This window comes from Staurois parvus, unplaced genomic scaffold (genome assembly GCF_062004578.1).
Source record: "Staurois parvus isolate SC_StPar_1 unplaced genomic scaffold, SC_StPar_1.0 ptg000154l, whole genome shotgun sequence".
NCBI lineage: Eukaryota > Metazoa > Chordata > Amphibia > Anura > Ranidae > Staurois > Staurois parvus.
This window is the reverse complement of record NW_028317950.1, coordinates 6,861,990-6,887,500: the sequence shown is the minus strand read 5'-3', so window position 1 is coordinate 6,887,500 and position 25,511 is coordinate 6,861,990. Positions and strand designations below refer to the sequence as shown.

Genomic DNA, 25,511 nt, shown 5'->3' with positions numbered 1-25,511 from the left:
AGTACAGAATTGGGGAGTGGAGAATAGGAAAAGGAAATATAGCATTAGATAAAGACCTGGAGGGCAGAGTGTCAGCTAAAGGCGATGAGGGCAGAGTGTCAGCTAAAGGCGGCGAGGGCAGAGTGTGGGGTAAAGGCAGCGAGGGCAGAGTGTGGGGTAAAGGCGGCGAGTGCAGAGTGTGGGGTAAAGGCGTCGAGGGCAGAGTGTGGGGTAAAGGCAGCGAGGGCAGAGTGTGGGGTAAAGGCGGCGAGGGCAGAGTGTCGGGTAAAGGCGGCGAGGGAAGAATGTGGGGTAAAGGCAGCGAGGGCAGAGTGTCGGGTAAAGGCGGCGAGGGCAGAGTGTCGGGTAAAGGCGGCGAGGGAAGAATGTGGGGTAAAGGCGAGGGCAGAGTGAGGAGTTAGGATATTTGGGAGAAAGTGTGGATTAAGGAAATGAAGAATGAGAGATACGATCAAGCAGAATAGAATGTGGATAGGTAGGGGCATATGTATCAAAATGTGAGTTATCGTCAGAAGGTGGACAGGTAAGGTCAGGGATAGAGCAGAATGTAGAGGGAGGATTGAAAAAGATGATAGAAGCAGCAGTAAAAATAGGACAATTTTGAAGGATAGGACTGAATTAGTAAAATGATGGGAGAAATATAAGGAGTATCAGGATAACTTTAAGAGCTGTAACATAGTAGTGCATTATCAGCTAACCAGAACAATGGTCATTACAAAAGGATTGCAATGCACACTGACAGACTGCTACACTCAGCTCCCTCTCCTGCAGTTTAATCCGCAGCTGGTTTTGATATCTGCTGGTTTTGACGCTGCTCGTGGAGACCCACTTGGAGGCTGCCGTGTCTCTCCGGAAGGCTACGCTCACATGACACACCTCCTGATGGGTCTGGCAGGTGGCAAAGTAGTGGTCGTTCTGGAGGCAAGTGTTTTATTTCTTACCTTTAGGTTTCTGATAATTTATATGTATGTATGCTCAAAATAAAAACCAATGTTTGGAAACTACCATATTCCACATATAGCGATGCTCAATGTGCTCTGGTAGTTCTGGTGTCTCACAGCAATGGAAATGTAAGGGTGTAAGCTGTCTTATGCTTAATGCGGGAAGTATGAGAGGATGAGAGACGCGGCACACCACTAGCTCAACAGGTGAAAAGAAATATGAACGGCCTCTGCCTTGAGTTCCTGCTGAGCCCCATCTCTGATGGATTAGGCCCCTTCCAGGTCTAATCATAGAGAACGAAATGCATCAGGGACGTGGCTCAGGAGGAGCTCAAGGCTGAGGCCATTCATATTTCTATTCACCTGTTGAGCTAGTGGTGTGCAGCGTCTTATCCTTTCACAGCTACCAATCATTATCAGCTTTTGTCTACGATCTGTGTGACTAATAATCTAACAGATTTGCTGACAACAAAATCTATATACTCTAAAATCATTTCCATTTGTCTCAAATCAGGGTGGCTATAATCTGACCTCCATCTCAGAATCCATGTCTATGTGTACTCGGACACTTCTCGGAGATCCCCTTCCTCACTTGTCTGACTTGCATCCTCCCCGTCCATCAGCACTGCGTACAATCTCCAATGTCCTAAGTGTCCATCACAAATACTGGCGCAGCCTCAGGTTGAAAGGTGAGAAAATGCTTTGGAAAATGCTTTCAATAGCAGTTTTATATATTATGTTAATTTTTTTTTTTTAACTAAAACAGTTGTACCCAGATATAGAGATACAGGAAAATAGAAAAATAATAATCAGTATGCAGAATCATCTGGAACAGATATAAAGCATATTAAAAAACAACTGGTTTCACGTGAGTTATTGTTGCATATATGTGTTGTGTGGCATAATACAGCGATAAACATACATTAGCAATGGTAGTTGCAGCGTTTGGACCAGCATAGGTCATCTCAAGCTTAGCGTAAGAGCAGAGTTACACATAGGTCATAAATTTTATGAAATTTAGGGGAACAGTTTTTCTTCCCATACATAACTTTTTTTTCATATGGGATGATCTGATTAATTAATAGTTTCCAGTGAGATACGATGGGAGAAATAGACTCATCCATTTAATAGCAATGGCTTTACAGGCCATAAACAGTGGTTCTCTGAAAAATATTTTAGTGTAATGGGACAACACTCTTCATCTAGTATATCAAAAAGCAAAAAGGTGTGCAGTGGAGAGGGTATTGCAGTAGATTAATAAGAAGTGTGACTACCTACTTCCAAAACTCAGATATCACCCAACAACCACAGATCAGGTGCATAAAATCTGCTTTGGGTTGAGTACATTGCATGCAATGGTAGGTGGCCATGAATCCCAGTTTATGCATTAAACGGGATAAGTAGGTTGTATGAATAGTAAATAATTTAATTAGCCTGTTGTTAACCACAGGCGATACTAACATATAGGGGAGCAAATGTCATCCAAGTACTCTGTAGACATAGACAACATAAGGTTTTGCCATTTAGCTATAAAGCCCAACTCCATGAAAGTAAAAAAAAAAATCCACCCTTGCAGTGGGCCCCCTCCCCCATGTACTGTAAGGATTAATTGCTTATTATATCTGGGGGCTGAGGATTAAGGATAAAATACCTTATTCTTTGCTACAGAAGGGTCTCCCCAGTGCTGCGGCAGGTTCCCCCTAATGTACTGTGGAAACTGCAACCACCACTGGTCACACTCCACCCTCCAAAATGTTAAATACAGGGGTAATGCCCTGTATTATGTGTGACGACACTAAGGCTCTGCCCACAGACTGGAGCTACAGATGGAGGAGGTGAGCGCATAAGTGGGGTATAAGGTAAGTGAATCACCTGTTCTGAAATCCCTTATATATAGCAAGCAATTAATCCTTTACGGTGTGGGGGGGGGGGCCCCACTGCAACTTTTTTTTTTTTTGTTTTTATGGAGTCGGGCTTTAACAGCCAGTGGATTATTACCTAGCTTAGTGTGTGGCAAATGCAAGTAGAGAGTTCCCTTTGAGACCTTGTGATTTTAGGAACTCTTAGGGGTTAGTTAGTGATGGGATTGCTAGAATCTCTAAATTGTGTCTTCAAACCATGGAAAAGGTATTTACTTATATTTGCCATTTCTCCAAACAGTTGAGCCACCTCCACCCTCAGAGGTATCAAAGAAGGTGCGTTGGACACCACAGAAGGAACATCCAAGCAAAGTCGTACCTACGGTTGAGTCTTCATCCTCCCCACAACTCAAGACCCCTTCCCCTGGAAGGAATATTGAAGAAACACAGAGTCCCCAGAAATTAGATTTGACTGGTTTCAAAGCTGATGATGATATTCTGAACCCCAGGTCTGAAATTGTGGAGGTGAAAGGTTCGCCGCCTGTAGCCTTCAGGAATGAGTCCAATGACAGTGTCTCCAGCATAGACAATTTTTCTGTAACCTATTCTACAGAAGAAAGTATGGAAACACCATCGTTGGAGAACAGTCAGACCTTGGGTAGTGTTGTGGAGCCTTCACCTCAAAAATCAGACAGTACTGAAATAGCTAAACACAAACTCAAAGAGACCTCAAATAATAAGGATGAAGTCTTCAATCCTCTCTTAGCTAACTTAGCTGAAGTAGAGACTAAAGAAGAGTTGACGGTTGAGGTGGAGGCTCTTGGCCAAGATTCAGTGCACATAGGTTCTAATGAAGGCGAGTCACTGGGGACAGTCATTGAAATACAGGTTTTAGAAACAACGCAAGATATTTTGATGTCTGATGACCGGCCTGAAAGCTCTGTGGAGGAACTGCTTAGAGACTTGAAACTGGATGATAGTAAAAACACATCAGCCGCAAGTATTAGTGACAGTGAACCTGCTGGTGGGGCGAGAAAGAAGATATTTGCTGTAGTACAGCAAGTGGCTAATAGTTCAGAAGAAGCCTCTGTGAGTGTTGGAACTGAACACAGCTGTTGTCTTGTGTATTCTTTTTTCCACTGTTTCTTTTTTCACCCTTTTCTCTCTCTCTTCTTTATCATTTCTCACTCTTTTTCTATCTTCCTGATCCTCTGTCTCACTCTTTTTTTCCCTCATTTTTTCCTCTCTTTTTATCTTCTTTTTTCTGGCTTCTCCTTCCCCCTTTCCTCTTCCATACGCCACCTCTCACTCACGCCTTTCCTCACTCATTCCTTTTCTCTCTTTCTCCTCCCGTCCTCTCACTCCTCCTCCACTCACACCTTCCCTCATTCACTCTGTCTCTCACTCCTCTCTTCACTCACTCCCCTCTCTCATTCCTCCTCTTACTCATCCCTATTCTCTCTCTCTCCTTCCCTTTCTCTTTCATTCCTCCCCTCACTCACTCCCTCATCTCTTTTACTTTTCTGCTTACTCCCTTCCTCTCTCACCCCTCCACTCACACCTCATTTTTCTTTTTCTTCTCTGTTTTTGTAGTCTCAAGATACTAATCTGCAGGAGAACCTACTCTCGGAAGCTGCTGGTGGCTGCCCAGTTTCATGTCACCAGCTAGATGTGGAGTCTGTGGAATACTCTGTAAATTTTGACACTTTTAGGCTTCATTTGGATGCAAGGTTGGGGGGTGGAAAAAATTCACATTTTTGCTGCCTGCCAACTACCCCCCCTTGAGCTGCAATGGGCAGTGGACTAGGGTGCTTACATGCCACAGTTGCGATGCTTCGCGCCTGCAGCAAAGTTTATCCGATGTCTTGAGATTGGCTGGTGACAAGCCTGGTGAATGTTACACACTAATGGGGGAGCACTGCAAACGGCCAACAACAGCAAGCAATGCACGTGGTTGCGGTGCATTTTTAGTAAAAAAAAATAGGGTTAAAACAGGTGCTGAGGAGGCCTCACATCGCCTGTCAATAGCCTCTGAAACGTGATCCCAATGGGCTCCAGAGGAAAGCAAAGCAAGATTTAGACACACATCTAAACCTACCCTTATTGCACCTGTTCTAACAAATCCAGCCAAATTATGCCAGTTTCTGGATGATTGTAACTTTTTGGCAGGGGCGTTTTCTGGCTGGAAAAAAACCCCCAGAACTAGTGGATTTCAATAGGAGTTTTTTTTAGCTGTAACAATGCTCTAACGCTGGAAAACACGGCTAAACGCTCATGCTAAAACACTTTTATTTTTAACACGACTTTATATAGCTAACACTACTGGTGTGCGTGAGGCCTACAAGTTCACAAACTGGTTTCATGGTTTGGGGGTGTGGTTTCTGTATTACGCCAACTAGAAAAGGGTGCAGGAAGTCCACCACACGTGGATGAATTTTTGGATCACCAGTTTAGCTCTTCTAGAGTGTGAAATCAAAAGTGCAGCTATCACACTTTCACTTTCTAAAAACCCACTGTGCTTCCTTCATTAAACCTACTGGATATAGTTGCTTAACATAGATTAAAATTAAAAAAGTGAAGAGTTGCTTAGGTAACATCCAGTAAAATTAATTGAGCCTAAGCAGTACCTTGAAATATTTCCTCCTGAAATATAGAAGCGCACTTCCTAGTTTGTGTAGGTGCCTAGGCACTTTTGTACCTTGTACCTACAAGCTCATAGCTGTATATCTGCAGCGTGAGACCTAAGGCATTCTGCCTCTCACTGCTAGTCTGAGGAGATTTGGTGATGCCACTATTAGGCCTCGTGTACACTGCTGCTTCTATACGTGAGTTTAGGAGCTTTTGGCATTTTTTCCCCCCCTGAACTCAACTCAGGAAAAGCCTATGCGTCCATGCACACGTAGGCTTTTATCAGATATTAGCAGCAGCAGATTTTAGGGGTCAGTTAAACGTCCCTCTCCTGAATGCAGAAGAATTGTGTTCGGCAGAGGAAAGTTTTGGCCAAAAAATGCTAATTGTGATGTAAACATGAAAACAAAAACCTTTTGCGCTAGATGCATGATAACCAATAAAAATTAAACAATGCAAATAAATTAAATATAAATTACAAAAAACAATGCTGCCAATTCATACAAATTCAATTAAACCAATTCAAAAGAACCCTCAAGTGATTCAGTAGCACAAACAAAAAAAAAAATCTATCTATCTTCTATCTATCTATCTATCTATCTATCTATCTAACTATACATATATATATATATATCTATGTCTAAATATATCTCTCTCTATATCTATCTATCAATATATATATATATATATATATATATATATATATATATATGTAAATAAATAGGTTATCACTCAACATAAGTGAAAATGAAAAAGTCCATAAAAGTCTCTTCCACCAAACAATTCTAATTCCCAAAAAGAAATCATCACGTGCTCATAAAGATGGCGTTCCCCCTTTCAGGTATGCACTCACCGAATAACCATGCATCCCATTCTCATGGTTGGCTGGAATCGCTTATTTTATTAATCCAGGTGGGAGGGAAGTCGACCAGTATCAATATTGTTTCACTCCTCTCTGTTTATCCTCAAATCTCCATGCCTCTCATTCCCATGATCAGCTCACACCACTTCACTTGAAGACAGATACATAAGGGCTGACTAAGATTCAGGAGAAGGAGAGTGTTATCTATAATGGCATAGCTCCTGATCATTAGGAATCTGTTAATTTGTGAAGTGGTGTGAGCTGATCATGGGAATGAGAGGCATGGAGATTTGAGGATAAACAGAGAGGAGTGAAACAATATTGATACTGATCGACTTCCTTCCCACTTGGATTAACAAAATAAGCGATTCCAGCCAACCATGAGAATGGGAGGCATGGTTATTCGATGAGTGCATACTCGAAAGGGGGAACGCCATTTTTATGAGCACGTGGTGATTTATTTTTGGGAATTAGGAGAATTGTTTGGTGGAAGAGACTTTTATGGACTTTTTCATTTTCACAAATGCTGAGTGATCACCTATTTACTTATCTATCTATCTATCTATCTATCTATCTATCTATCTATACACACATATCTATCTATCATATATATATATATATATATATATATATATACACATATATATATATATAGATGTACACATATATATCTATATATATAGATCTATATATAGATATATATACATATATCTATATATATACATATATATATAGATATATATATAATTTATTTATTTAATTTTTGCGCTACTGGATCACTTGAGGGTTCTTTTGAATTGGTTTCATTGTAATGTAAACATGCCTAAGTGCTAGCCATTTTTAGCATTTGGGCATGTATTCATTTCAATGGCAAGTACTCAAGCCAATGATAAGGATAAATGTCCAAGTGCTAAACACGGCTAAATGCGGTACCGCGTTTACACACGTGTTTAGCATTTTTCTGCTGCCAGTAGAGTTAACGTCTATTGCAGTTTCAGTGTAAATGTAGCCTTATAGTGCTCACTGTTCTTGCTTGAGGCTGTGACACAACCTTCCTCTACCAAGATGTCTTCCTTCATATAGCGAGTGCAGAGCAAGGCATTGTAAATTAGTGATAGGGAAAGAGCAGCTGCAGAGAGATCACAAAAAATACTGGGGATTAGTACTTTGCCCACGCTTCAATGTAGTGGACTGATAATTGCTGCAAGTCCCACTGTTGGTTTGTGTGTTAAAAAAAGATTCAGAGGCCATAAATCAGTCTGTCCCCCTTATCTGTACTGTACAGCTTAGCACCCGCTGCAATGGTAAAGCCCCGTACACACGATAAGAATATTGGACGAATGATCATCCAGGTTTTTTTTTTGGTTTTTTTTTGCATGCTAGTCTCCATATAGAAAATGAAGTGGGTAGTAAACTTATGAAAATTCTCCTACGAAAGAAAATAATTTTGAAAGTGATGTCATGTATTGTATTATATTTTTGAAAGACTACTGTGCTGATTAAACGAAAATCGTACAATCTGGTATCACACAAAAAAATGTTTGCACTTGTCTTCGGATATTGCCGCATGAATTGTTGTGATCAGCTTTCAAAGCTCTGTACTAATGATCAGATTATCGGACAATCAGACCTCATACGAAAAGTTTAGTACAATTTTCTTATAGTGTATATGGGCCTTAAGACTTGCAGTAATTACCATTTCACGAAGTTCTAAATGTGTTTCAGTTGGGCTTTGATGTAAATAATCATATCCATCCATATTGTTTTCAAAGCTTTGTTTCTCTGTATAAGTTCTTTATGGATAATTTCACCTTTGTAAAAAAAATTATAAATGCAAATCTTTTTGCAGGTAAAAAAATGTGCATTTATTTTGTTTTTTTTTACTTGGAGCCTACAAAGTATTGCACCCGCTATAACCTTTAACCCCCGCCCGTCCGGCCATTGTATATAAACGGCCGGACGTCGGCAGTGCAGGGTCGGGTGGCCGTTTTTTAAACGGCCACCCCGCCCCCTGCTTGTGCACGTCCCTGGGAGCGCGCAGCACCGCGATCCGGTGCCCGCTGTGTCCTCTGGACACAGTGGAACACCGATCGTTGGACGGGACCTCTGTACGAGGTCCCGATCATGTGATCACTGATTGGCCAATCAGTGATCTCATGCAGAGTAGTAAGCAAGATGTCACTTCTGACATCATTGCTTACTACGTGTGAAATCTGTGAATAATCACAGAGGGCACATGGTACAAGGCTATTCACAACAGCCTTGTACCATGTGACAAGCTGTGACCAATCACAGCTCACTCAGTAGTTCTGAATGGCTGCAAGAATGCAGCTAGAGAGAAGGAGAAATGATTGCTTTTACATCCTTTATGGGTGTAAAAGCAATCAGTGTAAAAAAAAAAAAAATCTTCATCACCCCCCACAAGTAGTACAGTGTCACCATGGTGACACTGTACTGCTAGGGTGACAGTATGTAAAAAAAAATAATAATAAAGAAATAATATAAAAACAATTTTAAAAAAAATTTAAAAAATGTTTTTTTAACCACTTCCAGACCGGACACTTTTACCCCCTTCCTGACCAGGGCAATTTTCAGCTTTTAGCGCTATCACACTTTGAATGACAATTGCGCGGTCATGCAACACTGTACTCAAATGAATTTTTTACCATTTTTTTTAGATAGATAAAGCTTTATTTTGGTGGTATTTATTCACCGCTGGGATTTGTATTTTTTTTGCTATGTAAATGAAATGTCCAAAATTTTTTTTAAAAAGTGTTTTTTTTATAAAATTTTGCAAATAAATAATATTTCATCATAAATCTTAGCCAAAATTTATTCCGTTATCTTTTTAGTAAAAAAAAAAAAAAATCCAAATTAGTTTATAAGCAAAAATTATAATTTTTAACATTTTTTTTTACATTTTTATTTTATTTTTTTATATTATTATTTTTTATTTATTTTTTTTTTTTTTACATACTGTCACCCTAGCAGTACAGTGTCACCATGGTGACACTGTACTGCTTGTGAGGGGTGATAAAGATTTTTTTTTTTTTTTTTACACTGATTGCTTTTACACCCATATAGGATGTAAAAGCAATCATTTCTCTTTCTCTCTGTGTGCATTCCTGCACTCATTGAGAAATACAGAGTGAGCTGTGATTGGTCACAGCTTGTCACATGGTACAAGGCTTTTGTGAATAGCCTTGTACCATGTGACCTCTGTGATCATTCACAGATTTCACACATAGTAAGCAATGATGTCACAAGTGACATCTTGCTTACCACTTTGCATGTGATCACTGATTGGCCAATCAGTGATCACATGATCGGGACCTCGTACAGAGGTCCCGTCCGACGATCGGTGTTTCACTGTGTCCGGAGGACACAGCGGGCACCGGATCGCGGTGCTGCGCGCTCCCAGGGAGCGCGCACAAGCAGGGTGCGGGGAGACCGTTTATAGACGGCCACCCGACCCTGCACTGCCACCGTCCGGCCGTTTATATACAACGGCCGGTCGGGAAGTGGTTAAAAATTATAATTTTTTTGTTATAAACTAATTTGGGTTATTTTTGTTTTACTAAAAATATAACGGAATACATTTTGGCCAAGATTTATGATGAAATACTATTTATTTGCAAAATTTTATAAGAAAAACACTTTTTAAAAATTTTTTTTGACTTTTTAATTTACATAGCAAAAAAAATAAAAATCCCAGTGGTGAAAAAATACCACCAAAAAAATGATAAAAAATTCATATGGGTACAGTGTTGCATGACTGCGCAATTGTCATTCAAAGTGTGATAGCGCTGAAAACTGAAAATTGGCCTGGACAGGAAGGGGGTAAAAGTGTCCGCACTGGAAGTGGTTAACCACTTTCTGAGTGCCCGACCGCAACTGCTCACTGCAGACAGGTGGCCACTGTAGGCAAAGTGACATTCTTGTACGTTGATGCCTACTTCGGGATTTCAGGCACGCATGCACAACCCCTGGGCAGCACCCACTGTGGTTGTACATAGCGGGAGCCTGTCAGCAAGCCCCAATCAATGATTCATGGCCAGGAACTACTGACAATCAACACAGAGCTCTGTACAGAGAGAGAATGGTCTCTGTGTTTCTCATCCCTATTAGTAACAGCAGCACATCTTACGCACATTACACAGTTAGGCACAGCAACAGAGTATAATATTATCACTGATTACTGTATTAATGTCACTGGTGATGTCAGTGGCAGTTAGTTCCCCCCAGTGTCAGTCAGTGTCAGATTGCCCAACACAGTATCGCAGTCCCATTATAAGTAGCTGATCAACGCCATTAGTAATATATATATAGATATATCTATATATATATCTATATATATATATAGATATATAGATATATAGATATATAGATATATAAATTCAGTATATACACCGTAGTTCGTTTTCGCTTTAACTTTCACGCAAAGTAATCAACATACCCTTTTTGGAATTTTCTATCAAACACATGTAGTAGAATATATATTTGGCCAAAATTTATGAAGAAATTTATTTTTTTTTTAAATGTATTCGATATGTTTTAGCGCAGAAAATTAAAAACAAATATTTTTTTTTTCTAATTTTCAGTCTTTTTTTATTTAAATTGCAAAACATCACTGGAGAAATATGCAGTCTGTTATTGCGGTCTCCATCAAATCATGTTGCCTGACTGCACATAGACCTCAAACAGCATGTAGCAAATAAAAGTCAGGGAAAAGCCAGAATTCCTTGGGGGAGAGTTACAAAAACTGTAGCACTCAGAATCTGGTGCTGCTGTGCATGGTAGCCAATCAGCTTCTAGCTTCAGCTTGTTCAATTCAGCATTGACAGTAAGGCCCTTTTCACACTGACCGGTCAGGTCCAGTTCTCAGTTTTTAAGGCGTATCCAATCGGACCATCCATAGACCTCTATGGACAGGCGGGTGTCAGTGGACATGTGTCCCCTGACATCTGATCCGATCCTGTCCGCTAAAAACAGACAGATGGGGACCTATTCCCCATATGTCTGGCAGATCGGATTGAATGACAGTCGGTTGGAAACGGATAGGCAGTCCATTTCCATCCGTCAGCCCCATAGAAGACAGCGGGCTGTGTCTGTGTTTGCTGTGCAGTAGCGAAGCAGACACAGACTTGTCCAACACTTGCTCAGCAGGGATCAGTGGAGAGATCACGCATTGAGCAAGCATATCCGCTGACAGGTCCATCTTCTCTGAAAGGGGCCTTTAACTTGGAAGCTGATAGGTTTCTTTGCAGAGTTGCACCAGATTTTGCATGCTCCAGTTTTAGTAAATAACCCCCCTTATGTTTATTCTTCTTCAGGGGTCTGTGATTCAGAAAGTATTAACGCCAAAGCATGACAGCCAGGCATATAACCTTTTCAGAAGGAGCAGATAGCAATGGCGGCCTATGTGCATCCTAATTGAGAGAGGACTGTCTTTATTATCCTGTTCCCAGACATCAACTAACAATTGCACACAGTGTGGTTCAGTGCATAAGTAAGCTCTCTTAATCAGAAAATGCCTTGATTATAAGACTCAGCTGTGGGGAACTGATTAGTAACTTTCAGTGCAAATGCAATAAAATGCACAAGTTTACTGAAGATTTTACATTGGTGAACGTTTTCTTTCTGCTTTATGTAACTTGGCTATTTCCAATAAGCAGTTTTCTTTTGTTACACTTTCCACTTCTCATTCCCAGGGGGAAATGTTTGCAGTGACACCACTTTCCTGGTGTCCTCATCTGGAGTCACTCTGTGAGCTGCCCCCTTGTGGGCTGGAGGTGACACAGCCGTGTGCTGCTTGTGATACAGACATAGAGAACTGGGTGTGCCTGACATGTTATGTGGTGAGGAAGGTCTCCCTCTCAGCTTTTAAATGGTGGATGTCTCATGCTGTAAACTGATAGTTCATTTCTGTCTTTCAGGTTCTGTGTGGGAGGTATGTCTCTCAGCACATGGTATCTCATGGAGTTTCGTCTGGTCACAACCTTGTACTCAGCTTCTCTGACCTGTCTGTCTGGTGTTATGGCTGTGACGCTTATATTCATAATGAGGTAAGAAGATATATTGTAGATATGACTGCCAGCATTTACAAATTCCCCAAAAGCAACATACAATTGATTTATAGATTTCCTTTATTAAAAACTGCAGTTTTTAAAAAAATATCTGTACATATCAGGTAACTTAAGCATCGTAGGTACACAGTTCATATTTATATATTTAGGAAGAATGTGGAGCTCAATTGTTTTTCACATGTTTACCTTGTTCCTCTAAGCTGCTGTGATGAAAAAAGCATTTAAAAATATCTTTACATGTCAGGTAACTTAAGCATTGTAGGTACACATTTCATATTTATATATTTAGGAAGAATATGGAGCTCAATTGTTTTTCACATGTGTACCTTGTTCTTTTAAGCTGCTATGTTGAAAAAAGCATGTTTTATAGTGCTCAGTAACTCAGACTCAAATTAACAATCAGAACTGAATCTGCCAAGAGTGACTCTTCCCACCTCCTTGTCTCCCTTGGTCTGTTTATAAAGAGAGAGAGTCAGAAGGCAAAAGGCTTCTGCTGTTGCTTTCTTCTATAATGCTTTGTGGCACTAGAATCATGGCTGGTCTTGTGGATGGACTGTGTGTTTTAATTAGGGAATTTCTCTTGACATAATACATTGCTCAAAAAAAATTAAAGGAACACTTTTTAATCAGAGTATAGCATCAAGTCAATTATACTCCTGAGATATTGATCTGGTCAGTTAAGTAGCAGAGGGGGTTGTTCATCAGTTTGTTAATGAAATTAACAACAAGTGCACTAGATGGGCAACAATGAGACGACCCCAAAAACAGGAGGGGTTTTACAGGTGGAGGCCACTAACATTTCTTCCCTACTCATCTTTTCTGACTGTTTTTTTTACTAGTTTTGCATTTGGCTAGGGTCAGTGTCACTACAGGAAGCATGAGGTGATACCTGGACCCTACAGAGGTTGCACAGGCAGTCCAACTCCTCCAGGATGGCACATGAATATGTGCCATTGCCAGAAGGTTTGCTGTGTCTCCCATAACAGTTTCAAGAGCATGGAGGAGATTCCAGGAGACAGGCAGTTACTCTGGGAGAGCTGGACAGGGCCATAGAAGGTCCTTAGCCCATCAACAGTACTGGTATCTTCTCCTTGTGAAAGCAGGAACAGGATGAGGACTGCCAGAGCCCTACATATTTACCTCCAGCAGGCCACTGGTGTGAATGTCTCTGACCAAACATTCAGAAAAGACTTCATGAGAGTGGCCTGAGGGCCCGACATCCTCTAGTGGGCCCTGTGCTCACTGCCCGGAATCATAGAGCTTGATTGGCATTTGCAATTGAGCACCAGAATTGGCAGGTCCACCACTGGCGCCCTGTGCTTTTCACAGATGAGAGCAGGTTCACCCTGAGCACATGTGACAGACGTGAAAGGGTATGGAGAAGCCATGGAGAACGTTATGCTGCCTGTAACATTGTTCAGCATGACCGTTTTGGTGGTGGGTCAGTGATGGTCTGGGAAGGCATATTCATGGAGGGACACACAGACCTCTACAGGCTAGACAATGGAACCCTGACTGCCATTAAGTATCAGGATGAAATCCTTGGACCCATTGTCAGACCCTACGCTGGTGCAGTGGGTCCTGGGTTCCTCCTGGTGCATGACACTGCCCAGCCTCATTTGGCAAGAGTATGCAGGCAGTTCCTGGAGGATGAAGGAATTGATACCATTGAATGGCCCCCAAGCTCGCCTGAGCTAAATCCGATAGAACACCTCTGGGATATCATGTTTCGGTCCATCCGACGCCGCCAGGTTAAACCTCAGACTGTCCAGGAGCTCAGTGATGCCCTGGTCCAGATCTGGGAGGAAAGACACCAGGACACCATCCATCTCATTATGAGCATGCCCCGACATTGTCAGGCATGTATACCAGCACGTGGGGGCCATACAAACTACCATTTTGAGTTGCTGCAATGAAATTTCAGCAAAATGGACTAGCCTACTGCATAATTTTTTCACTTTGATTTTTGGGGTGTCTTCGAATTCAGTCCTCTGTAGGATGTAAATGTTCATTTCCATTAAACAATGGGGCATCCTTACATTCCTAACACATTACCCAGTCCATATCAATATAGATATCAAGCATGATATTTTTCCCCATTGAGATCTGATGTGTATTCAAAGTGTTCCTTTAATTTTTTTGATCAGTGTATATACAATCACAAGTTTTGTAGGCTGGTGCCCTTTTTTCTTTTTATTAAATTCTGATGGCGCCGCTGTTGGCCAGAAACCCATATTACAACACTGCTTCTGAGGAGTATGTGCAGGATGGTAACTTTCCTATAATCTTTTCTCTTGTTTGTATTTTGTCTCTCTCTTGCAGGTTCTGATTCCAGCAAAACAGTCAGCCTACTACTCCAAGTTTGGCGAGGAAATGCCTGGAGCATAAATTATGCTGAATAACCATAGATTCCGCGTTTTTGCCACACATTCACTTTAGCATGGTCTATGATGGACAGCTTGTTAAAGACACAAGGATTGAGCAATGCTGTGTGCCAAACTTTCGTGTTATCTGGTTTTGATAGAGCAGTGGACCTAAATTGTAAGGAGGCCTATAAAAACAAATAAAAAATGGTTAGGTGCTACAGTGTACCTAATGCCAAAGCTTTTTTTTTTTAAAAGTTTTGGATAGAGTGGGAAAGAGTCAGAACCCCAATTAGGTTTTTTTATTGCTGTCTGTGTCCCGGTGGGCAAATTCACCCTCTCTGGTACTAAAATTATGGGAAATCCAAACTTTTGTAGTTGTCACCAGAATAGGAATAGACAGGAAATATTGTAATGGGCACATCCTTTCTGACAACTGTCTCAGGGCAACATAACACTGCCCCACTGCTCCTTTACTAAACGAAGCTAACTTGCAGTTTTCAGGAGGTTAGTAGTGTTTTCCCATAGACTTCTATAAGGTCCTGTGGTTTGGAGAGGTTTCTAAAAGTGCACCAAAACTCCTGAATGCTACTTTGGTGCATTGTCTGAAACCGCAACAAAACCGGGGGACATCATAGAGGTCTATGAAAAAGCACAGAAACCTGTAGATTAGCTGAGTTTTTCCCAAAGCACAGCAGGACTGTACTACGGAAGAGTGAAGCTGCCCTAGCCCCTGGTTCACATATCCACGTTCCTGCTGTCTGCGTGGGCACGAGAGCCCATTCATTTCAATGGACTCCCATGCCCAGGGACACACAGGGAAGTCCCTGCACTGCTTCTGAAAACGCAGCCTGCACAGGAACCTCGGTTCCCAGTACGGTTGCAATTTCTAGTGCGGGTGGCTTGCCATTGGAATTAATGGCACCTGTCCGCGGGTCCACATTTCTCTGTGCGGGTGTTGCGGCTGCATGGATTTTTGTGCGGATCCGCAGCGACACCACCCGCACAGATGTGAACCAAGCTTAAGAGGATTTTTCTTCACTTTGGAGAGCTTTTCTCTCACTACATGGTGTGTTTCCAGGGCAGTAAATGAAGAGAAATTTTCCCAAAGGGACACACCCAGCAAAGAAGAACCTGGGGTTTTAACCATTCCTGCCTCTACTTAAAACTACAAAAAATGCTTTGGCTTTTGATATCTGATTGAAGGTATTTTTCTTTGTTTCTAAGAACTGAAAGTAATAATAATTCTGATGAAGGGGGGAACAATATCCTGTGGAAACAGAATTTCTTTCTGGTATCCAGTGAAAGATATTGTAGTCAGCCTCTGAGCCTCCTTATGCCTAAATCACATATAATCTCCACTTTATAGCTAATATATAAACAGCCAAATTTCTCAAGCGTTTTATTATAGCCATGCAACCTCATACATATTTATAAATGGTGTTAATAGCTTCTTTATGTAAACGTGGCTCATAGTTTTGGATTTCTTGCCCTTTTAAAAATTTTACTTTTTGTAACAACTACCCCTTTTAATGTAGTTCATTTGGATCCCAACCTGATGTCAGGAGAGGGAGGAAGGTAGAGACCAGCAGCAAGGAGGAACTGGTTGTTCTAGAAGAGAGAACGGAGGTTAAAAGATGGATATACCACTGAGATGTGCCTAAATGAACCATGTGGCAGATTCTCAGTGGGAAGGGTTTTGTTTGCAAAAGACAGCTGCATCTATGCCTGTATTTTAATACTACAGCATATACATTGTTATCTTATACTTGTGCCAGCTGTAGAAGTGTCCCTTGTACCCAAAATGTAAATTCTGTTTTTACTGCTATATTTTTTTATTGTCTTTTTCTGTTGTCTGTGAAATGCTTAGACACAAAAAAAAACATATTATCGATGGTTCTGACATGACAGCAAAAGAAATTCATAACATCAAAGCAGAATTATGGCTTGGTTGTTAGCGATGGAGTCTTGAGTTGCATTCTTCCAAGAACACTACCTGCATGGAGTTTTTATGTTTTCTTGTTTGGTGGGTTTCCCTCCCATAATACAAAATAACTGATTACAATGGGTACTTTAAAAGCCTGGGAAAATATAAGAGCACAAAATAGGTAAAGAATGCTTTATAGAGGGTTGGTTGTCTCACTGACCCGATGTATTATATAAATGTGTCAGAAATAGGATGAAAGGTGACACAAGAAGTCTTAACATTCAGGTTATATTGCCACCTACAAGAGAATTGGACCCTAGCAAACAAAAAAAACTGTAGGCCAGCCCAGGTTAAAGCGGTAGTAAACTGTACCAAAAAAAAAAAAAAAATTGTGCCCCCGGTTGGTTTAAGTCATAATGTGCTAGTATGCATCGCATCACATACTAGCACATTATCACAGACTTGCATGAAAACGAAATTCTCCATCAGTGCGCTGTCACAGGTCCCAATGCTTCCATCTGTACCCGGTCTTCCTTCCAGGTTCCCGGGCTTCGTCCTTATGAATGGCCGAGCCATGATAATGCCACTCATACACATGGGAGTCACGGCCGTGGCACAGTCTATTCAGAGCCCAGTGCACATACGCTGATGACATTACCGGCTGCTGTGAAAGTAAATAAATGGTGCATGTTTAGGAGATATTTACTCTACCTACAGGAAAGCCTTATTATAGGCTTATCTATAGGTAAAAATCTTTACTACCACTTTAATCCCTCCTACACCTATTATGCCTCAATTTTAATACGAGTGACCTAGGAGCATGGATATCATTTTTAGCTCTGCTATTTTGAACACTTAACCTGTTTGAACACTTAACCTGTTATTTTTTTTTTTAGCAATTTTTTTCCTCTTCACTTTTTTTCTTTAATCAAGACTCAGGGGTTGCTGGAAGTTTCCACCTCTGACTTTCAGCTATCTGGAGTGATTGTCCTCAGCCTGGCTTTTAGACCTTGCTGTATCCGGACCCTGCTGGACTTGACATTGTAGGTCTAGCCTGGAAATGACCTTCAGGCATGAGTTTCATACGGGAGGCTTTTCAGACTCCGGTTAGGTTAGCTGCATAGTGTCTTTCAGGTTTAGTCACGCTGGCATTGCCTCTGCACATGCCTTGTCTTTGAAGACTCTGTGATTAGGCCAGCCGTTTGCTCAGAGCTATTATTCTCTGTTTCCTACGAGAAAGGGTTAACAATGTGAGACAGAACATTGATGTCATCTGTATACTGCTGTTGCTGTTGCAAAGAGCCACATAGAATGGCAATCTTCAATCCGTTACTGCACCCCACCTGCAGTGGTTTTGGTCAACTCCAGTCTTCTGCACTTTTGGTAGAAAATCCTTACCTGCTACCAGCTGTCTAAATTTTGGGAAAACTTGAGGCCTTGCCTTTAATCCTAAGCCTATACATTGTCCAACCATGTTGTGGCTGCAACATTTTCTGATTCTAGACACAGGACAGGAGGACTGTCCCACTGTATCTTGTGCTCTCAGCTCACATTCTGGTACTAGGTTGGCAGCGTGCCTACTGATGGTGCCAACACCTACAACCTGGAATCATTCTGCATAACTGCCCTCTGCTGTTAGAGTTTCTCATCTCTGTTGGATGTGGCTGGGTCCCCTGCCCTATCAGCTGACGTTTTTGTTATAGCCATGCAGGACTACCCCAAGTACCCATTTATTTTTGGCTCTGATTGCAGAGGCCACAGGTGAGCTCCCATGCCTTCCAGCAGATTTTGTATTTAACTTTTCTGCACCCTTATTGGCTTCTGGGTCATTAGCCTCAAAGACTAAATCCAGCCAAAGATGGAGTGATTTTCTTTCCTGCAACCAGTGCGGGGCCATTGTGTTCTCCCAGGCGGAGGGATGGGGGAGCTGTCAGCAGAACACAGTGATTACTGCTAGCGGCTATAAAAGCTATCAATAGCCTCATATAAAATGAGACAGGCTGGCTATACCCAAGTTAATCAATCAACCAACTTGGGTACATTCAGCCTGCCCATACATGGTTTGAATCTCGACTGGTCTTTTCTGAACCGGCTGAGATTTGAACCATCTATGGCCAGCATTGGTTTAATTCTGAGTTGCTCAAATCATTATCTTGTAAGCTTATCACTAAGGAGTCACAGTCTGCTGTTATTACTTGAATGTTAAAGGAGATTGTCTTAGCTCTAATGAAAATGGTGCATACCACCCTGAAGCTAAAATATCAACCTGTTGCTTCTACCAGTGCTGTTTCCAGTCTAGAGTCATATAGGCCCCCTAAGGCTGTAAACACATTTTCTTTTTGCTCGCTTTTCCGGTTTTTTATGTACAAAGAAGGACCCTTACAGATTGTCAGCTCTTCCTAGGCTCTTGCTGGCTTTTTATCAATTTGGTGCAGATTTTGTTCAGAAGTGGTCCATTTCCTCTGTGGATTTAGCCGTGTCTCACCTAGAAAGGTGACTAATATATCAATGGAAATTACACCTGCCTTTAAGGACCCAGCTGATAACTGTTTGGGGACCCTTTCCAGAACTCTATTGTTGCTGGTGGGTTTTGACCTGCACTCAGTTCTAGCTCTGATTTTGCCTTGTCAAATTATGTCTGATTGGTCAAAGTCCCTTTATTAGGCAAGCAGCCATCTCTGCTGTTGATCCTTTGCTGTGAAAACAGGGAGCAGATAACTGTGACGTTAAATTTCAGTTGTGATGGCTTGCTGGAAGTCTCCTAACTTATTTATTGCATATACATAGAGTTCTTTGCTAAAGTATTAGATTGTAGAGTTGTCTTATAGGAAATGTTTGATCCACATGGCCTTTTACAGACAGATTCTCCTAGGGCCAGCCCCAGCTGTTTTCATCAAGGATGTAATTTGTGGCAAAAGCACCCATCTTCCCTAAAGAAAGAAGCCTCAAATGTCAACTCCCTCGCTGACCATCAAAAAGCATCTTTCATTTCTCCACTCCTTTGATTTCAGCATTGATGCCCTCCAAAATCAGCTCCCCTTCCATGCACAAAGACTGGTATTCCAAATCTGCCAAATCCTCAGATAAGCCTTCCTTGCCACGAAGGTGTTCCCCCACTTTCCAGAGTGGGACATATGTTGACTTTTGTGGATGCTTGGACAGCTTGCATTCCATATATTTGGGTGCAAGAGGTGGTGGTGTCTCAAGTCTGTAAATTAATTTTTGTTCTCTGCCCTCTTCTCATTTCTCACCCCCAATCTTCTTGTGTTTCAGCACAGGTGATGAAGAGGCAACATATCGCCTCCTCACCACCTTGTGAATGAGCCCTTAGTTGCATTTGGCAGAGGCACCCTTGGGGCTCATTCGCACATAAGGTTGGAGGGTGGTAAATTCCTGCCATTACGTCGCAGTTTTACTGTCCCCAATCAGCCAGCCAGCAGCCAAAGGTGTACACATGCCTTGTTGCTTTTAGTGGGTGCTACAGCCTGCCACTCATGACCTATTCAAATAAATGGGGCCACTCTGAAATTGCCCCGCAACTCTGGTGTTGTAATGCACTTTCAGAAAGTGCGCCAAACCCACATGATGTAATAGAAGTCTATGGCTAAGCGCTGCAAACCCACAGGAAAGCTGCAGGTAAACTGCACTACACCTGCAGTGTGGGTAAACCGCTGCACATCAGTGTGAAAGCAGGTTTATACTATTATGCCCAGTGTATTGCTTCACACTGACCTGAAGATCTCTTCTTTCCTGCTGCTGGCACCACTCTGGAGACCTCTAGCCGGAATAAGAGGGGGAGTGCAGTTGGTATCCCTCCCCATGGGACAGGATCCAGCACCACAGAGGGGGCATTGGCTTATGCAACTCTTGCTCCCTAATACAGCTCCAACTTTACAAGCAGTCCCTCAGCATTGCACTCTGTTTGGTTTCCTGGGATGGTAGGTCAGCCAGCCCAAATCGCGATCTACCAGACACCTGGCCGCGATCTACTGGCTGCTGACCCCGCTCAAAGGCCTTCTGGACCAAGGTGTTATGGCCCTGTCCCTGCAGCAGAATGGTTTTAGGGGGTTATACTCCATCTTGTTCATCCAAAGGGGGGGCATTCTCTTCACCTTGGACCACTAAACTATGACCGTTTACATTCAGTCCCAGACATTCCAGATGGAATCAGCTAGACATTGCCCAAAAAAGGTTTATCATTGGACTTTTAAGGCTTAATTCACCCAGGAGTTTCTTAAGGGATGGATCCTCTCCTTACCTTTTTTTCATTCCAGATGGGCCCTGAAAGGGTACCCCATCTTCTTGGTATACAATCCTTTAGGTGACTCAGAGAGACCTTTCATTCAAGCTAATGGTCCCAAGGATTGGGTTCCTGTTAAAGCTCACACCACCAGGACAGTGAGCAACCCTTGGGTCACAGATTTGCAAGACTGGTATTCTGTTTACACGTACTCTTAGTTCTGCCAGGTGGACATTTTGGCCTTAACTGATGCCAGCTTCAGGCATAAGATTCTTCAGGCAGCTCTTAGAGCTGCAGGCAGTTCCCAGTTATCTGTTGTTTATATTGGGCCTTTTAGCATTTGTTTGCTGTGTTGCCTCAGTTGGACGCTTTTGGATATTCCAAAGGTTAATACTTCATGTGTCATTCAAAGAATGAGACAGTACAGTGATTGAGAGTTTTTTACTAGCTGAAAAATACTTTTCTTGTAGTCCATTGAGGAATATAGCTCCCGCCCCTCTGTGGTTTGTATTTATAACCATGCTCTGTTGGTGCTGCTTTGTTACAAAACTGAGGCATACTGGTAGTACTTGTTATGGATGCCAAGAGTACACAAATCCTGTATTAAATAGTCACTGTCTGTGTTGCAAGGACTTGGGTCTACAAAAAGGTTGCAGCTGATTGGATTGCTTTTTTCTATCAAGTTCAGTCTTTCAGCTCTGAGAATTCAATTAGAAAAGTAGCATATTCAACCAGCAGTTATACTCTGAATTATTAAGAAGGAAAGTAAAAAAAAATGTCAATCTTTGCAATATGACTACACATCATTTCCACCCGAAAGCTTGTTGTTTTAAGAGTCACCAATAACTATTTAATAATTTTTTAATTATACACATGTTAAAAAGACTGCGCCTCTGTTTTTTGTCTCTCAAAGCAATTGTGAAGCCCTTTCATGTAGGGACATTTGTGATATTATGGCAATGGTATGTGGCTAGTAGCCTTTATGTGGACTTGTATTAGACTTTGTGCATACTAGAAAGCTAAAAACTGCTTTAGAAACGCTGGACAAACAATGCTAATGTTTTAGCATGTTTTGCTGGCATTTAGCAGTGTTTAGCCTAGTGTATAAGCTATGTTTAGTAGCTTCAGCGTTAAGAAGCAGGGCCTCCAGCATCCTTAACAACCAGTGAATGTTGTTAAGGAGCAGGCTGGGAAGTCGGCCACCGCTTCCTTAACAACTGATGTGTCATCAGCTGACAGCGGGATTCTCAGTAAAAAAAACATTGCCAGCAATAAAAAAAAATGGCGTAGGGGTTCCCCCCAATCCATACCAGGCCCTTTGGGTCTGGTATGGATTTTAAGGGGAACCCCACATTTTTTTTTTTTAAATGGTGTGGGGTTCCTCTCAAAATCCATACCAGACCCTTATCCGAGCATGCAGCCTGGCAGGCCAGAAAAGGTGGGGGACAAGCAAGCCCCCCTCCCCAACCATACCAGTTCACATGCCCTCAACATGTAGGGGTGCTTTGGGACAGGGGTGCTCCCTCCAACCTCAAAGCACCTTGTCGCCATGTTGATAGGGATGATGGCCTCTTTCCCATCACCATGGCCGGTGGTTGTGGGGGTCTGCGGGCTGGGGCTTATCGGTATCTGAAAGTCCCATTTAACAAGGGGGCCCCCAGACCCCCCCATGTGAATGAGTATGGGGTACATAGTACCCCATACTCAGTCACGAAACAAGTGTAAAAAGTAAATAAAAACACAACAGAAAGTTTTTGACAAGTCCTTTATTAAAAATTAAAAAAATTGCATTGCGACTGATGATGGATCTACACCGAGGGACATTTAACATTTTTTTTTTTAAATAAAAATCTGCCGATGCCTTTTTTACACTACACTTATTTATTTTTTTTACAATGTACCCCATAGTCATTCACATAGGAGGGGGTCAGCCAGGGTTGTTGAAAAAAGGCCCTTGTCCCCATCAACATGACACAAGGTGCTGTGGGGCAGTGGGGGCGCCCCCTCCCATCCCAAAGCACCCCTAAGGGTCTGGTATGGATTTGGGGGGACCCCACACCTTTTTTGCATAATTGTTTTATTGCCGGCAATGGTTTTTTTTTTACATTCAACTTCCCAGCCCGCTCCTTAACAACCAGCTATTCAAAAGAAAAAAGGCTGTTGCTCCAGAGCATGTTGGCAGAGGGTTTTTCCTGCCACTAAACTCTCCTGCCAGAAAACGCTACTAAACGCCTATGTGTATAGGACAACATGTAGGGGAGTTTAGATGCAGTTAAAAAGAAAAAAAGTCTGATGCCCAAAACAGCAGCTGTAAAAATGCCCAGTGTGCATGAGGCCTTACTATGAGACTATAATGATAATGATGCACCTTCTCTTGTATAAAGTATGGATATTACTCACAAAAGAGTCTGAAGGCTATAGGAAGTGACCTGAGTTGCTGAAATGTACTGTAAGTGTTCGGATGAATTGCTGTACAGTGCCTGCAGCTACTGTATAAAAGGTCAGTGAATGCATGTTTTAAAGCTAATTTGCTGCTTGTTAAGAATATGTAAAAATTTTAATTTCCATAGCTGGGCTGCAGTTCTACTTTTCATTTTCAAGAGTAACTCCACTTTTGTTGAGAAAAACATTCCCCTCTGGGTGATATCTGTAAATTGCAGGGATTTTAACAAACTTTGTTCCAGATTCCAGACATTTTAAAGAAAATGTCAAGTTGAAGAAAATAGGTCGCAGTGTGTCTGCTATTACCTTTATTATCTAGAAAACTAGTGAAATTAGTTTCTTTGTGACAGCGGCCTGACAACAGGAGTAAGCTCCACTAAATGCCATTTCCTTGCCTAATGAGAATGCCCTTTCTAGTTTTGAGGACAGCTTAGTTGGACAAGGAGGTGGCAATTTGTGAGGTAAAGCCATTAAGTCAAGCAAACCCTATTAACAAACTAGTTAAAAAATAAAAAAAAGCACACCAAGGGGAGCTTTTTTGCTGACAACATAAAAAGTACAAAAAAATATTTACACACACGCTATATTGCCAAAAGTAATGGGACACCCCTCCAAATCATTGGATTCAGGTGTTCCAATCACCTCCATGGCCACAGGTGTATAAAATCAAGCACCTAGGCATGCAGACTGCTTCTACAAACATTTGTGAAAGAATGGGTCGCTCTCAGGAGCTCAGTGAATTCAAGCATGGTACCATGATAGGTTGTCACCTGTGCAATAAGTCCATCTGTGACATTTCTTTGCTACTAAATTTTCCACGGTCAACTGTTAGTGGTATTATAACAAAGTGGAAGCAATTGGGAGCAACAGCAACTCAGCCACAAAGTGGTAGGCCACGTAAAATGACAGAGCGGGGTCAACGCATGCTGAAGCGCACAGTGCACAGAAGTTGCCAACTGTCTGCAGAGACAATAGCTAAAGACCTCCAAATTTCATGTGGCCTTCAGATTAGCACAACAGTGCTTAGAGAGTGCTTCATGGAATGGGTTTCCATGGCCGAGCAGCTGCATCCAAGCCTTACATCACCAAGTGCAATACAAAGCGTCAAGGCCACTGGACTCTAGAACGGTGGAGACGTGTTCTCTGGAGTGATGAATCACGCTTCTCTTCTGGTAATCCGATGGATGTGTCTGGGTTTGGCAGTTGCCAGGAGAACGGTACTTGCCTGGCTGCATTGTGCCAAGTGTAAAGTTTGGTGGAGGGGGATTATGTTGTGGGGTTGTTTTTCAGGGGTTGGGCTTGGCCCCTTAGTTCCATTGAAGGGAACTCTTAAGGTGTCAACATACCAAAACATTTTGGACAATTTCATGCTCCCAACTTTGTGGGAAAAGTTTGGGGAAGGCCCCTTCCTGTTCCAACATGACTGCGCAGCAATGCTCAAAGCAAGGTCCATAAAGACATGAATGAATGAGTTTGGGGTGGAGGAACTTGACTGGCCTGCACAGAGTCATGACCTCAACCTGATAGAACATGCTTAGGATGAATTAGAGCAGAGACTGGCCAGGCCTTCTCTTCCGACATCAGTGCCTGACCTGACAAATGCGCTTCTGCAAGAATGGTCAAGCATTCCCATAAACACACTCCTAAACCTTGTAGACAGCCTTCCCAAAAGAGTTGAAGCTGTTATAGCTGCAAAGGGTGGGCCAACTCAATACTGAACCCTACGTACTAAGACTGGGATGCCATTAAAGTTCATGTGCGGGTAAAGGCAGGCGTCCCAGTGTGTTTGGCAATATAGCATATATAATCATTCATAAAGTATTCAGACTCCCTTAACTTTTTTCAATTTATTATGCTGCAGCCTGATACTACAGTTGTGTAAATTATTTTTTTTACTCCTTAATCTGCACTCCCATAAAGACAACATGAAAACAGAATTTTAGAAGTGTTTGTAAATTTATGAAAAAGGAAAAACTGAAATATCACATTGGCATAAGTATTCAGCCCCTTTGGAACAACACTTGAATTTTAGTGCAGGTGCCTCCTATTTCTCTTCATCGTTTCTACACCTTGATTGGAGTTCACCTGTGGTAAATTAAATTGATTGTACATGATTTGCAAAGGTGCACACCTGTCTATAAAAGACCTCACAGCTGACTATGC

The 25,511-nt window shown here is 41.9% G+C and overlaps 1 protein-coding gene and 1 long non-coding RNA gene across 5 annotated transcripts in view; one reads left to right on the top strand and one right to left on the bottom strand.

Moving 5' to 3' along the window:
* HDAC6 (histone deacetylase 6) overlaps positions 1-21,791 on the top strand; it is a 76,061-nt gene extending 54,270 nt beyond the window's left edge. For 2 of the 3 annotated variants that reach the window (XM_089674978.1, XM_089674977.1), the window contains 7 exons: positions 772-921; positions 1,456-1,630; positions 3,102-3,889; positions 4,394-4,492; positions 12,002-12,148; positions 12,227-12,355; positions 14,699-21,791. In XM_089674978.1, the coding sequence (XP_089531104.1) occupies positions 772-921; positions 1,456-1,630; positions 3,102-3,889; positions 4,394-4,492; positions 12,002-12,148; positions 12,227-12,355; positions 14,699-14,764 (1,554 nt within the window). In that variant the 3' untranslated portion in view covers positions 14,765-21,791. The remainder of the gene's footprint in view (positions 1-771; positions 922-1,455; positions 1,631-3,101; positions 3,890-4,393; positions 4,493-12,001; positions 12,149-12,226; positions 12,356-14,698) is intronic. The other variant, XM_089674979.1, reaches the window with a different exon arrangement.
* The window catches only part of LOC149463454 (uncharacterized), a 66,416-nt gene that overhangs the window by 21,325 nt on the left and 19,580 nt on the right, over positions 1-25,511 (bottom strand). The window lies entirely within an intron of this gene.